The 14,031-nt window shown below is 39.7% G+C and overlaps 3 protein-coding genes across 16 annotated transcripts in view; 2 read left to right on the top strand and 1 right to left on the bottom strand.

The window, feature by feature from the left end:
• Window positions 1–3,060, top strand: part of zmp:0000000755 (phosphofurin acidic cluster sorting protein 2) — a 50,061-nt gene extending 47,001 nt beyond the window's left edge. For all 4 annotated transcript variants that reach the window (XM_044214440.1, XM_044214441.1, XM_044214442.1 and 1 more), the window contains one exon: window positions 174–3,060. In XM_044214440.1, the coding sequence (XP_044070375.1) occupies window positions 174–289 (116 nt within the window). In that variant the 3' untranslated portion in view covers window positions 290–3,060. The remainder of the gene's footprint in view (window positions 1–173) is intronic.
• Window positions 3,030–6,340, bottom strand: mrpl2 (mitochondrial ribosomal protein L2). The gene is made up of 8 exons (XM_044214475.1): window positions 6,175–6,340; window positions 5,623–5,718; window positions 5,361–5,529; window positions 4,355–4,496; window positions 4,143–4,258; window positions 3,902–4,012; window positions 3,492–3,565; window positions 3,030–3,404 (listed from the first exon to the last, which is right to left on the bottom strand). The coding sequence occupies exons 2-8, from the start codon at window positions 5,695–5,697 to the stop codon at window positions 3,195–3,197; spliced, it is 897 nt and encodes a 298-aa protein (XP_044070410.1). The 5' UTR covers window positions 5,698–5,718; window positions 6,175–6,340; the 3' UTR covers window positions 3,030–3,194.
• A 1,043-nt stretch (window positions 6,341–7,383) lies between these two features.
• klc1b (kinesin light chain 1b) overlaps window positions 7,384–14,031 on the top strand; it is a 26,073-nt gene continuing 19,425 nt past the window's right edge. For 9 of the 11 annotated variants that reach the window (XM_044214464.1, XM_044214460.1, XM_044214461.1 and 6 more), the window contains exon 1: window positions 7,384–7,538. The gene's annotated coding sequence lies outside the window, so the exon portion shown is untranslated. Of the gene's footprint in view, window positions 7,539–9,929; window positions 10,215–14,031 lie in introns of those variants that run through there. The other 2 variants (XM_044214463.1, XM_044214459.1) reach the window with 1 other exon arrangement.

Here is a 14,031-nt window from a genome sequence, read left to right as displayed (position 1 = left end):
CCATCTGGTGTTGATGTCAGGACTTTCCTCAATATTAAATAGTAATAGTCACCAAAAGAAAGAATTATCTGCTCTTAACAACTGTCAGTGCAAATTCTGAAGCATCCATTATGACATTTTTAACATGTTATTCATTTATTCGTGCATTAACTATCATCCCTTTTCGCCCTTAGTCACTATTGATGGAGTGGAGTGGAATGATGTGAAGTTTTTCCAGCTTGCTGCCCAGTGGCCAACACATGTCAAGCACCTCCCGGTGGGAATCTTTGGTTACACTAAGCCTGTGTGACCCTGGCCACCATCCACTCAACCACCACCAGACTCTCCGCTGCACTTGTCTCACAGAGAGGCTACAGAGAATTAGAGGAAAAGCCAACAGGCCCCCGGCAGTAATAGTTTTCCTGTGGAAATCTTACTGACTCACAACCAAGTGTTCCATACACAAATTTCACGTTGTCAATTTGATGTTTTTGATGTTGTTGGGTGTTGTTGTTTTTTACACACTACAAAAAGAATGAGTACTATTTTGTAAGATTTGTGCTACCGCCTCGGATGTATTTTGAGGTTTTTGACAATTTGCCACATTTCGATAATGGCAGCTGTGTTTGCACTTTGTTTTTGTTAACATTTTATTATTTCTGTGAAATCCTACATTTATTGTTACTCTATAGACAATGGAGGAGTGTGATGGTGATGTGCAGTGGCGTGTGTGAGATTGTTTGAGACCGTGTTTGTGTTTGTTGTTGACAGTTGGAATATTGCTGTGAATCTAGATGGAATTCTTCTCTTCTAACTCAGTGCTCAGTTTTCTTACTCGTCCCTTTACTTTCTCAAAAAGTTACATTTTTCTAGAAAGGAATATAAAGTTCTTTTTGCCTCGTTGCTTTAAAGCACACTGTGTACCTAAAGCAAATTTAAAAAAACAACTCAAGCAAGGTATTTTTGAAGGTAGCTATAATGAATGTAGCTATGACGCATTTGTAACATGTAAGCAGTTCATCAGATCAGTTCGTTATTGTAAGTGCTGAAGATTTTGTATTTGTGTTAGTGTGCAGTCAGACTGTACAGTAACATCCACTTAGAAGCAGGGTAACATGACACACAAAACAACATATTTCAACTATCAACAGCTGAATGCCAAATTAAGTTGTGACTGTATGAACTGTCTTATTGTTTCAAGGTCCTGAATTGTTTTTCCACAGTTTCCCAGCTGCATATTTCCACCTGTGTTGTAATCAGGCCTTCTTGGAGTAATTTTAGGTTTTAACAGCATTTATTTGGTAAACATGGCCACCGCGTGTTCAGCTTGATGTACTGGCTTAGCTGAGAGGACGTCTCACAGACCTGCAGCAATTTAGCAAATACTGGATTTCTCCAGATGTGCAGTGATGTGCCAAAGTCAAGTTTGTTTTACAGTAGAGCTCGTTTCGGCCAAACTTCATGGTATGTCAAACTGAAAACTACAATTGTACATTTTAATGCATTTGTGGTCCCTGTGGAGATCAGTATTAAGATTACTGAGTTATTAATTGTGACAAATTTACCAGTTAGTGCTCCACGTTTGGCCAAACGTAAACCCATTAAGCATTTACAAGACGTGTGCACATCATAACCAAGCGATTACCGTTGTGTCCTTTAATACAGCTTTACCGTGGCTGGACATGCAGGTAGTACCTAACCTAAAATATACTGATAGGTTGGTCGTTTAGTATTGTGTAGGCCTGCAAAATTACAGAGTAGTAATGAATTGCTTTTAAAATAGGATGAAAAGTGTATGGAGTCTTGCCAGATGTCTAAGTCACTGCCTATGTGTGTCTGTGTAGGTGTGCTATGTTTGATGGTACTCCCTGAATAGTGTTACGTGAAACTTTTGCAATAGGAAACCTTTGGACAAAGGGCCTTCTGTATGAGTTTGTTGTTGCTTTTTATAAAGTGAAAAAGCTTTGATAGGCTGGCTTTTTTAGTATTGTATATAAATATATACAAGATGTATTATTGTGAATCGCAAATCCCCTTCCACTAAATTGAAAGCACAAATAGCTTACCTTTATTTCTTGACATAAATGCCAAATATATTTCCAGAACTTATAACTATGAGGTTGACTTGTACAATGCAAACACTATTAGGTATGTCATTTCTCATACATTTCCCTCACTTTGTAATGCACTTTTCATGTGGTTTTATACACATTTTTGCTCAAATTGGGACACACTTTGGTTTTGAGGTGAGGTGTTATATTTGAAATGTAAACCACTACCTATAGTCAAGAGAAGGCCGTTCTTATTGTTTTTTTTCAAAATGACCCTTTTTCATAGAGATGTTGTGTTTATGTTGATGGGTTCAAGCGCCCTATGAGGTCTGAAAAACCGTCATGGCTGTCTGTTACTTAATGTTTTGCCACTTGATGTTGAAAAGCTTATTTTGCAGCTACCACCATACGTGTCTGCCTGTGACTATACAGTCATGTTTTCTTGTCTCCTGCTTTTTGAAGGGTTCACTATCTTCTCTTAGTTGGGAGACCAACTGGCCCTTACATATTTGTAAACTCGGGCTGTGAAGTGTTAGCCAGGGCAGAGTTGTTTGAGGGAATTTGTCATGTGAGTTAGCCTTTTAAATACTAAACGGGCATAATGACAAGTCTATTTCAGTGTTTGACCTCAAGTTTATTTTTTTTTATTTTTTTTCCCTAAATCTAGAGGTAGCATGGGGGTGTTTTACAAGACTGGATCAATGAGCAGGCATGCTCACTTTGTCACCATTATTTAGCACTGCAAAAAACTAATTAACTCTTAACATCAGTGTTAATGTTTCTCATTAATGGTCAAACTACAATGACAACGTGCCATCTCATTGCTCCTGTTACTTGAAATGCCACCCAGTGTCTTTGCACAAACCCTATTTTAAATGACATGACAGTATTTTTAAATTTACCACTAAAAATATGGGTTACTCTGCATGTTTTACTATAGATGTAAATATGTTTTGGATTTTTATATTGTTTTGTTTCTTTCCATGCTCTCACAAGCAGTTGTGTTTAATAAAATTTTTAATCTTCTGTAGAAAGAGCTCGTCTTTATTCATATATTCTCTCCAAATAATCGATTTGATTTCATCGCAAGGACCAAAATAATAATACAAGATGATTATAAGCAAGAGACGACAATCTTCAGTCACAAACATGTCCAGACTCGTGTTATTTAGCTGAGATTGAGGGCAGGTTGACGTAACTCTTCATCGGAGGCAGCGGTTTAATCTTGCGTCCTGCCCACCCTCCTTTTCTCTGCCACAAGCCACTCGAAGGGCGAATGCCAAGCCAGCGATTGCGACCAGCTTTGCCAATGATCCGTTTATTGTGGTCAATGTTGGACACGCGTCCCACCGTTACCATGCAGGTCTCCAGTACCTGTGTGTGTCGAGATGACAACATTCAGTTCAGAACAGAATATGGTTTTTAACATGGCAGGTGGAAGCTTAATCCAGATAGCCTCACCTGAACCTGCTGCTTCGAAGGAAGCTGAATGATTGCTGTTCCATTTACTTTACGGAGCAAAACGCCACTTGTACCTGCAAACCAAATGAACCACAACATTCAGTTTAGGACTTGTTGTGAGCAACCACATTTAACAGCAGCTATTGTTCCAAATGCACATTCAGATAACAGATGAAACAATCAGTCTCTATCATGAAACTGTCACAAGGACACACAGTGACATGAGAGATCTTAATGCAAGTACATAATACAACAAATGTAATTTCTACATGATGTTTGGACTGATCTTCTAAAAAAACAAGATGTCACCTTGGACTCTGTGAAATTATGATTTACCATACCATTTTATTTTATATCTAAACATGCATTTAAGAAATATTAAGAAGAAACACATGCAAATAATAGATTACCTGCAGCACGAATGTACTCGGATCCCTTCCCTGGTTGTATCTCCAGGTTGTTCACCAGTGTCCCCACAGGAAGGGCTCCCAGTGGGTGGGCATCACCCTCATTGGCTGAGACTGTACAGTGAAACAAAAGGATACGGTATAGTTTTGCTTTAAATACAGATTGTCCGAAATCTACCGAATCTTTACTTCCATCATCTCGAGGGAAGGTTTGGAGGATGACGAACCAGAGTGGATCTTATACCTGCCATGCGTCCAATAACTCCAGACGTTTTAATGACGTCCCCAGCCTGCATGTTCTCTGTAGCAATAATCCATCTTTTCCGGTTGCCTCCAGCTACAAGGGCAATGTCAGCAGACCTGTGTAGACAACACAGATTGTGACGACCGACTGAATGTTCATAACCTTTAGTATACATGTTAATCAAAGTCCTGTGTGGTGAAAGCTGATCTCACCTGCACGGGTCGTATCGCACTTCAACAACCTTCTCTTCAAAAGGCTGGGCCTCTTTGTTCGGTTCATAGCGCAGTCGCTTAAAGTCTATCCATCGGTATTTTTGTTTATGGCCGCCGCCGATGCCATGTGTCCGTATCCTTCCTGTGTGGCAGAAACAAAGATGAGCAGCTCTTTTCACTCGTATAGCAGCTGTAATGAAAGCAAATACATCACAAAGTGCTGTAAGCCCTGATGCTGAACTTGACTTCTGAGTTAGGTGGAAACCTCAGGGAAAATTATTCTTAGGTGATTCTCATAACACGATCAAACAGGCACTTCATATTTAAACTAGGCCTGCAACTAACGATTATTCATAACAATTCATTATCGATTATTCCTCCGATTATTTTCTCGATCAATCGATTCACCAATTGCTCTGTAAAATGTCTGTAAAATCTTCAAATTGCTTGTTTTGTCCAACCAATTCAAATGAATCAATTATCAAAATAATTTTCTGTCAATCGACTAATCAATTAATCTAATAACCGTTTTAGCTCCATTTCAAACCCTGTTTAAGATTTGTGAAATCTTTTTTCATTAGGACAATTTCACAGTTTTTCCCTCTGTACAGACTACTGTATATAAGGTTTATTTCAAAAGCTGTTTTACTGAGTCTAATCAAACCTAGACTAGAGAAACACCGACAGCCTACAGACTGTTAATGAGCCAGATTTTAAATTAGTAAAAACAGGAAAAAGGGCAGTTTCACTGTTTTTCTCTGTTCAGATCACATAAGGCCAGGTCTATTTTAAAACCTCCAGCACATATGCCAGTAAGGCCTTGACACTGAAGGCCAAAAGACTGTTTTGAGTTCTGTTTGAGATTTGTACGCTTTTAATCTATTGGTGAAAATGGAACAAAGGGCAAATCCTGCACATTAAAAGCCAACCTTATCCTCCTCCAGCCTCGCTCGTAAAACACACACAACCACTTATCCTATTCTGCTACAATGACCACACTCTGCACCTGAGTGATCTCGCCCTCCTGTCTTTTTCATTCCTATAGGCCTGATGGTGTACTTCTCCCTCTGCTTCCAAAATGTCCTGTTCTGCTCCAGGGAGGCTGTGGTGAGGAAGCCTCTGCACTGTCCGACTGTACTGGGCACCTGAGTTCCCAGCTTAGTCTGTGCCACTGCCTGTCAACACAAAAAGCAATATAGCTTGTTTGGTAGTTGTGATGCTGTGATGATTCAGATCTCCAGTATGAGTGACAGGCAGTGGATGTTTACCTGCGAGGAGAGCAGAGCAGGCTGGGAGAGAGTCAGGGAGCGCAGAGCTCGAGTTAGACACGACACCGCCATCATAACAGCGTCCTCCTGACAGAGCTGAAGAGCAGAGGAAAGGCAGTTTGACAGCTGTTAGTTTTGTGGCTTCAATTAATCTCTTTTCCCACTACCTGGCGTGCAACATTCGCTTAACTGTATGATACAAAATTTCTCCTGCTTTTAATCAGTCTTCTTACTCACTGTAACTAAATCTAAAGGAATCAAACCATTAGTGGTCAGCAAAACGACACAACCTACTACGTTTTAAGTAATCTACTGTTGTATTTCTGGCTCAATTGTGCATATACTGTCATCACCCGAACTTTGCAGTAACCTCAGCAAACGGCAAGTAAACGTGAGCTATCGCTATCTTAGCCTGAATCTACCAAGTGAGGTTAATCCGGCTCAATAACTGCACCTGCCTTTTGTTTTCTGCCAATAAACTAAGCCGAATTGGCCATTTATCTCATGTCCAATTTGCGATATAACCCAGTATAACAGTAACATTACACCAACCTTTATATTTGACTTATTTCATCCCAAGCTTCACGTCGGCGTCCTTCAGAGTCCTGCACACTACGTCGCGCGCTGATGACGTACCCTACAACTCCGAGAGCTCCTGTTTCTCCTTTGTTTATTATGGACTGTAAAGTTAAAGTTGACTATTTTTTTGATATATCCATCTTCCCGTGTTAACAGCTTACATGGTATGTATGTCCACAAATACAGTAACATTAGCGAAATCTACCGGTTTCTTCCTTCTCTGACAGCTAGTTTCAATTTCGCCTCTAGGTGGCAGAATGCCTTCTTACAGTAATGGAGCTGTGTGGATGTGCTCTCTGTCCTCCCATTGCTGTACAATTAATTCAACTTACTGTTTGTCTCCCACTCACCGAAATGTTCCTACCATGTCGTGTTCTTTTCGCAATGGCAGCCATTGCTTAGAGGTGCAGGTTTTACAGGTTGAGGAACAATAAAAATGTTGATTGAAGCTTTCAAAACTCATTACTGTCGTTTTGTCACTTCTCACAGAACGTTTAGATAAATATAATACGGGTTAATATTATATACAAGTGTGTGTGTGTGTGTTGTGAGAAGTATGGTGAGATGACTATCAATGAACATGTCACAAGAATTAACTGTAGGCTCTCTTTCTAGTTTGTACCTAAACACAGCTTCTATGTTGTAATATTATCTGAGTTCATCATCACAATTAGTATATTCTTGGTTTATTTTCAGAGTAAATCTATTTTTCCTGTTTTTTCATAATATGAATATAATACTGGCAACATGTTCATACTATCAGACAACACTAAAGAGGAAATACGTTCACCTGGGTAAAGTAGAGAGGAAAATCTGTTTTCGGATGAACTGTTTGTAGAAACATTTGGAGAATTTAAATTATATTGAACTGGTGGAATTACTATCATCTGTTCACAAATTAACCACCAGATGTCACTATATACTCTTTGGTATTTTTTTCTGTGGCGGAATGTGTGGGCCACTATAGCGTAGTCGTTGCTCTTTGAAAGTTAGAATTAAACTTTAAAGTTAAAGTCATCATCTTCTGCCACGTGCGCAGTACCCTTCACCACATTTATTTTCCAAGTTAAATATATAATCTTTGAAAAATAGTAAACTAAACATCTGTGATTGTGGATACCACTACAAATAGATAGATAGATAGATAGATAGATAGATAGATAGATAGATAGATAGATAGATAATCTGGCAGATGATTTCTTCAAAGAAAGGTGGCGAAAACAAAACATGACGTCACTACACATCAACTCCGCCGCAGAGGCTGCTGGGAGAATCTTTCTGTGCTGGAGACATTTTGGATTTAAAGGGGCTGAGCTAGCCGTCAGTCCTAGCTCTCGGTAAGTGGTAGCTGTATTTTTCACTAACAATATTATACGTGTGTTAACCCTGTATATGGCCGTGTATTTAAATAGTATCAGCATAATATAACGTGTATATAAATGATCAGCTCGGCGGTTTAAACAGTGTGAACTCGCAAACAACTAGGGAGTGGTGATGCTAGCCGGTTAGCTAATGCTAGCTAGGCTCTGACCGGAGCGCTAAACAGATCAAAAAACAAGCTTCGAGATTAGCTAAACTAATGAGTATTCGTCCAGAAAATATCATAATAAATCTAGTGAAGTAAAGAACGGCTAAAATCTGCCCTTCTTGTTAATTAAGAACCTGGTAGATTAAGGGAGAAAACCCTAACCCCGTTGTAAACTGCGAAATGCATAACAAAATGAAATTGTCAGTCTAATGACTCACAATTTCATGAGCAGCGCTCATGTCAAATGATAGACCACTTGAGCTGTTGTTTTATGTTTTGAAGTAAGTTGCAAATGTTCAGAAGACTCCCCTTTTGTGTTCCAAGCACGTTAAGGTTGTGCAGAGTCACTAACATGCAGCTCCCACGGTATCAAATCCAATGTCCAGCATTGTTTTTCAACACTGCTAACGTTGCATCATTGTAGAACTGTGTAGAGAACAGTTTTTATAAACACAGGTGTCACATTTTCTAAATTAAACTCCTTAGGTTAGGCAGATGCTCTACCTGGTATCTCTTCCTGCATCAGTAGCAAAATTCAGGCAGACATTTTTCAGACAACTATTACTGGGAAAACAGCCCTGTGGCAGCTGGTCTCAGTGGAGTGATGAATGACTGTGGCCAGTGTCGGTGGCACTTCCCTCCTGGTTGTCCCAGGCCCTGCCACACCCTCCCTGATGGCTGACTCTCCTTTGTGTCTTGTGGTGATGCGGACACTGTGTTTGTTGTATTGCTGTTTGTGCTGGAAACAGAGGAAGATAAAGTGATCTGTTGGTGTCAAACTTCATCAAGTAGACAGGAAATACGTCCCTGGGGAGATCGGCCACTGGCTTGCTGATGCACCGACTGCAGTCTTGCCTTTTTCCATTTCCTATTCTATTATTTTATTATTATAATACCAACAAGCACCACACCCTCTCTCAAACGGTCTGTTTCCATAGCTTGTTTTCCATAGCCATGTTTTGTATTTGCTCATTAAGGATTTTTAGTAAAGGTCATTCTTTCGATAAGGTTCTAAGACAAACATTGAAACCTTTTGTCTGTAGGTTTACTTAAAACCAAATCCATGCATTGGTGGTATTTGCTGAAGGGAGATGTGATAATGTGAGGTCTGAGGCCTCTCTTGTGATGGAGACTAATGAAAAGTGAAGCTCTGGATGGGCAAACATGACAGGGACATGGCCCACATTTCCACTGCTCAGAAGGAAATAAACCAGTCAATACAGAGTCCACCAAGTTGTTCCTTTAAACACAGACCTGTCTTTCATAACACTGTTCTCTCCTCTTGGCATTTATATTGGCTTCTGGGCTAGATGTGCTACGATTGCTGCAATATTATATGACCTTTGATACCCCTGCAAGGTTGAGTCATCTAACTTGTCCATAAAATTCAGTTCCTGATATACCTCATCAAAACAATGCCAAATTAAGACTTGTCTATTCAGGTGTTTTTGTAAAGATTTGTTTTTATCAGTAAACAGGATTTTGGTCATAAGGTTTGAAGATTTTTCTGCAACAGCTAAAGCTGCTAATAGGTGACTGCAGACATAGTAAGTACCTAGAAAAAGTACCTAGGCCCGAGATTCTTGTATATTTTTGGTTCACAATTTGTCTATCCTATATAATGTAAAAGAAAAAAAGCATTGCTTCAGACAGTGTAGGTCCTCTGCATTCGAGCTCTGGTGGCGAGTTGAAATGTGGAAACATAATAAAACATTTTTCTTATAAGGCGCATGGAGCACAGGTGATCTATTGACAGGCATTTGACTTGTGCTTGTATTAGGAAAATCCAATTTAATCATGTTATCAGAAACTAGATAGTTCTCAGATCATTGCTGTATTATTCAGCCTGTGAACATCACTGAAGAGATAGTTTTTCTGTATGAATGGACGTTCCCATAGGTATCTGATCATTACTTTTCACATATTCTTTATAGTACCACAAGACAGTAGGCTTTAACCTTGCCGTGTGTTGTGTGCCCTCAGCCTTGGTGGCATGTGAAACTCCTTTTGAGCCTGTAAATAGTGTCATTGAGTCTATTCCATTGTATCTCATTAGACCTATTCCTTTGTGTCTGAGTATAGAGGAGCAGAGTCTAGATCAGGATGGTTCCCTCCCCCATCCGACCTGCTCCTCTGCTCTCCTCCCGCTGTGGGCGGGGCTGTCTCTTGATGTGCGCCCTGAGCTGATGTTGGTTGTTCTGACGGAGCAGTGGGAAGGTCATCATCGTCCTGCAAGCAGCTCCCGTCGTCCTCTCCCCGCCATCGGCACTCATCACTCTTATTCCTGACCTGTTTTATTTTCATTTGCCTCTGTTTCACACTGAAGGTTTCCGTTTTCATTTGAAAGAGGATCACTTTGGATTAGAACAGCAGTTTTATGATGCACTTTGCTGGCGTGTAGTGCTATTGCTGGAGGAGGAGTCATTATCTCGTCAGCTTTTCTCCGTGCCAAACTATGAGGCTCTGATCTGCCACTGAAACTGAGGTTAGTTTTCTGGTCCAGCAAGCTGTAGCAGCTGAAAACATTGCCAGCATGAATGATAGATGCAGACATTTAGTGGGTTTTGTGATGGATATAAAGATTCTTTGACAGTGTATTTTGCCCCCTTTTCATATTTTGTTAGTTGTTTCCCATAATTTTCCCTTATGAATAAAATGAAGAGCCATGCCCACTTTGCTTAGATTAAGTTGTTTCACTATAAGTGTCCTATATATTTTATAAACAAGCCACTCTACTTGTTTTAGATGCAACCTGAAACTACATTTCGTAAAATACTCCATCTGTACTTAATGAGATGCAGGAACATCTGTTAATGCACCATGTCTTATCTGTGTTGCGTATGTATTAAAATGGTAGGTCAAGTAGCTCCGGGCTGAGGGATTTGTTGAAAATGGTTTCCTCGTGTGCCTGTGTTTACTTTTTGCTTGTTTTTAAGAAGTGAACATTTCTTCTTACTAGCTACCCAATCTTGGAACCCATCAGCTATCGTCTGACGACAAATTAGCCCATGGGGGCAATGGCCAATGTTTCTGGGCTTCCAGTGTAGTCAGTGAATATCCGGATATCGGATTTCTGGGCCACGACTTCCTCTTCTGTGCGCTGGTCATTGCTCACAGTCCGAGTAGCAATCTCGTAACAGATCGGCTATTGTCTGATGACGATTTGAATGCAGCAGCCAAAGCCTGCTCAAACGTGATTGGTCAATACTGCTAGACTACAAACGGACTGCAAACAGAAACCAGAATGCTTCCAATACCAAAATTTTGTCCCTTGCCTACAGATTCTGCATTCATATGCAGATATCTGTTTATAGAGATTACAAGCTACCTAACTCGCTGCTACGGAACCTTGAGTAATACTTGATCCTGGTCATTCCTGTACCTGATCATGAGGGCATTAGGATAAAAGCCCAAATCAAGTGCTGTATAGTGTAATGTGTAACATGTACATGGTGAGTGCATTTTCTGTCCCAAAATCATCCATTTCAGCAGTATGAGAAGTCATATTCTGGACCTCATGAATTAGAGCTGGTACCTAGTCTGTCATTTCATTTAGTCAGCCTGTTGTATTTTAACCTTTTGATGCTATCATTTGTTTTATGTGCACATGACTTGTATGAAACACAAAAAGTAAATGTTAAAGATTAATTCAAGGGGAGTGTTTTTAAAGGAAAAACAACAGGCCTGTTGGACTTTATCTCACCTCTTTAAAGACTTGGAAAATATTAACTTAAGCCATCTGAAGAAAGCAGAAGTTCTTGATACAGCTGTTTGTATTTTATCAAAGCGAAACTGCTTGTTTCTCCCCTGACTGACATGAAAGCAGTTCTTCACTTTGTTAGCTACTGTGTATACCCAGCTAGTCAGGCCTTTCATCCACATAGGCGTTAAACTGCTGAGACACAGAGTAACTGTACAGGGTAATAAGCTGTCTGATCTGTGAATATGCTTGATCTTTCAAAGAGATCATTTCATATCTTGTTCAGAGCAGGTAAAAGCTTTTGCACCAGACCTTATCATGGAGAAACGCACTGAAGGCTCTGATGAAGCAAACTTCTCCTCATCCGTCTGATATGTCTTGCGAAGTTAAAGTTTTATAATCCCAACCTTGACTTTACTCAGGGCTCATCCCTTTTTGCAGCATAATGCTCATATAGCATGCTCCTCAACTCAAAATGTTAGACGAAACAGTCAGACCATGCAAATGAGAGTTCAGCTCGATTTGCTTGTGGCATTTGAATAGACTTTTATGTTAAGTAGTGAGTCAGTTTTTTGTCAGGACAGAATTGCTTTCAGTTATCTGTGCTATGGTCTATTTTTTTTTTTCATGTAATTTCTCCCAAAAACGTGTTACTTCTTGCCTGCTGACTAACTTTACCATTAGCACATTTTAATGTTCTGCATGCATGCACCGCTGACTGTAAGCCCTCTGGTCATTTTGTTTTCAGCTTACTAAATATGTGCATATCATGACTACTACACAACCTCCAGGAAACTTTGTACTAATGAATTCTTACCACATCTGTTTTTTATATATCTTGAGTATGCTTGTTTGATCTTAATACTTCTCAGTTATGTTTTTTTTAGTGTTGAAAGATTTGTAAAGTAGCAGCAAATATAAGGTCACACTTTTTCTAGACTTCCACGTAGGTATATATTTGATCTGAAAACTCTTGAAGTGGTTTAGAAAGAGTGCATGTTACTATTAGAATGGGGTCTTGTGATGTCTGGTGAAAAATGCTTAATGGATCCTGTCACTCTGCTCTTCTCTGAAGAGGTTGGCTGTCTCTGCAAATTTGCTTTTTACTGCTCTTCTGTTTTTTCCTGTAAAATGAAAGTAAAGAGATGATCGTATATGAAGTGCAATAAAGTACTCAATTGCAGATGAGAAATGCTCAGTGTCACCTCTTGGTGCCATATCTAATATGCTCAATAATAGTCAGTCAGCACTGCTTCAGCGTTGTAACAGCCTAGATGCTATCTGCTTTGCATTAGGCTTACTTCACCTTTCACTTTTGCCTTCACCACACTGAGGCTTCAGGAATTCAACAGAAAAGCTTCTGTCTCCAAAACTTTTTTTTGTTGGAAAAGAGGAAAAATCAATTGATACTTTTCCTTTGAACATTATGCGTTTTTTTTCTTCAATGGATTTAAGTAAGCGGGTTCATGAACCCGAGGATGGTAAAGCTTTTCATTGGAGAAAAGGAAAAACGGTATCATTTTCAAGTTGAGAGGTTTTCAACTGACAGCAGAGATGCATATGCCTTCTCTGTATCCGCCCATATACTCCGTAGTGTTTGGTTACCTGACACTTTTTATTATCGATTACTCCTGCTCTCCTGGCCGTCCAGAGCCCCCAGCTGGTGGTACACAGGCTCCAGTGTCATCCTGATTAAAGCTCATTTCCACAGGCTGACATCAAGTTGGCCATTAGTTGACTGCTATAGCTGCCCCTGTGTGCTTGTCTAGTGTCCATCATGAAACATATTAGCATCATAAATAACACTGCCCCGGCAGAGCCCAGCTGTGATTACATGATGTGACATGCATAACATCACAGGAGGGACGTAATTACTGGAAATTAGCAACAAACCCCAGTTGGACGTATCATCGGTGTTCCTGCCAGTGCAAGTGTCGGCTGTAAAGCTGAGCCAAGGTCCCCTGAAAATACAAAAGAAAAACGGATTTTCTGAAAGAAGAGGTCTTAGGACATTGGCGCATTTTTAAGAAAGAATGCCAGACTTCTCTACAATGTGTACATTTTCTGGCTTACTTAATCTTCTATTATATTAAATGAAATATCTTTTGGTTTTTGACTGTTGGTCGGACAAAGACATTTGAAGAGGTCACCTTGGGCGCTGAGAATTTGTGATTAGCATTTTTAAAACCATTTTCTGACATTTGATAGACAAACAACTAATCGATTAATTCAAAATAATCAACAGATTAATCAATAATGCAAATAATTGTTAGTTGCAGTCCTAGCAGCCATTTATGATCATGTTGTGATGTCTAAAGTAGTTTGATTCTTAACCCAGCAATCAATCGCTCTCACTGAACATTGAAGAAAAATCTTTTCAAAGGTTTTGCAGATACGTTGATTCCAGGTGTCTACAACAGGACTTAACATAGCTGTCTTCATTGCTTCTGTTGTCACATTACGAAGCAAATAGCTATTTATTGCAGTTGTTTAGGGCTTTTGTTGGTCTTTATATTTTTTCAGCGCTCTGCTTCAATAGATGTTGCTGAAATGCAAGTAGCAAAGCAGGGAGTGGCTCTCTAATGGTGTAGTATATTTTTCT

The sequence above is a fragment of the Siniperca chuatsi genome, linkage group LG11 (assembly GCF_020085105.1).
Source record: "Siniperca chuatsi isolate FFG_IHB_CAS linkage group LG11, ASM2008510v1, whole genome shotgun sequence".
Classification (NCBI taxonomy): domain Eukaryota; kingdom Metazoa; phylum Chordata; class Actinopteri; order Centrarchiformes; family Sinipercidae; genus Siniperca; species Siniperca chuatsi.
This window is presented reverse-complemented; position numbering and strand designations above follow the sequence as displayed.

Bases quoted from the DNA above. Each gene is read 5' to 3' on its own strand.
- mrpl2 (XM_044214475.1), bottom strand. From the start codon at position 5,697: ATGATGGCGGTGTCGTGTCTAACTCGAGCTCTGCGCTCCCTGACTCTC. The intron at 5,530-5,622 runs GTAAACATCCAC...TTGTGTTGACAG, and splicing joins CTGCTCTGCTCTCCTCGCAG to GCAGTGGCACAGACTAAGCT. The intron at 4,497-5,360 runs GTGCAGAGTGTG...TCTGCCACACAG, and splicing joins AGGAGGGCGAGATCACTCAG to GAAGGATACGGACACATGGC.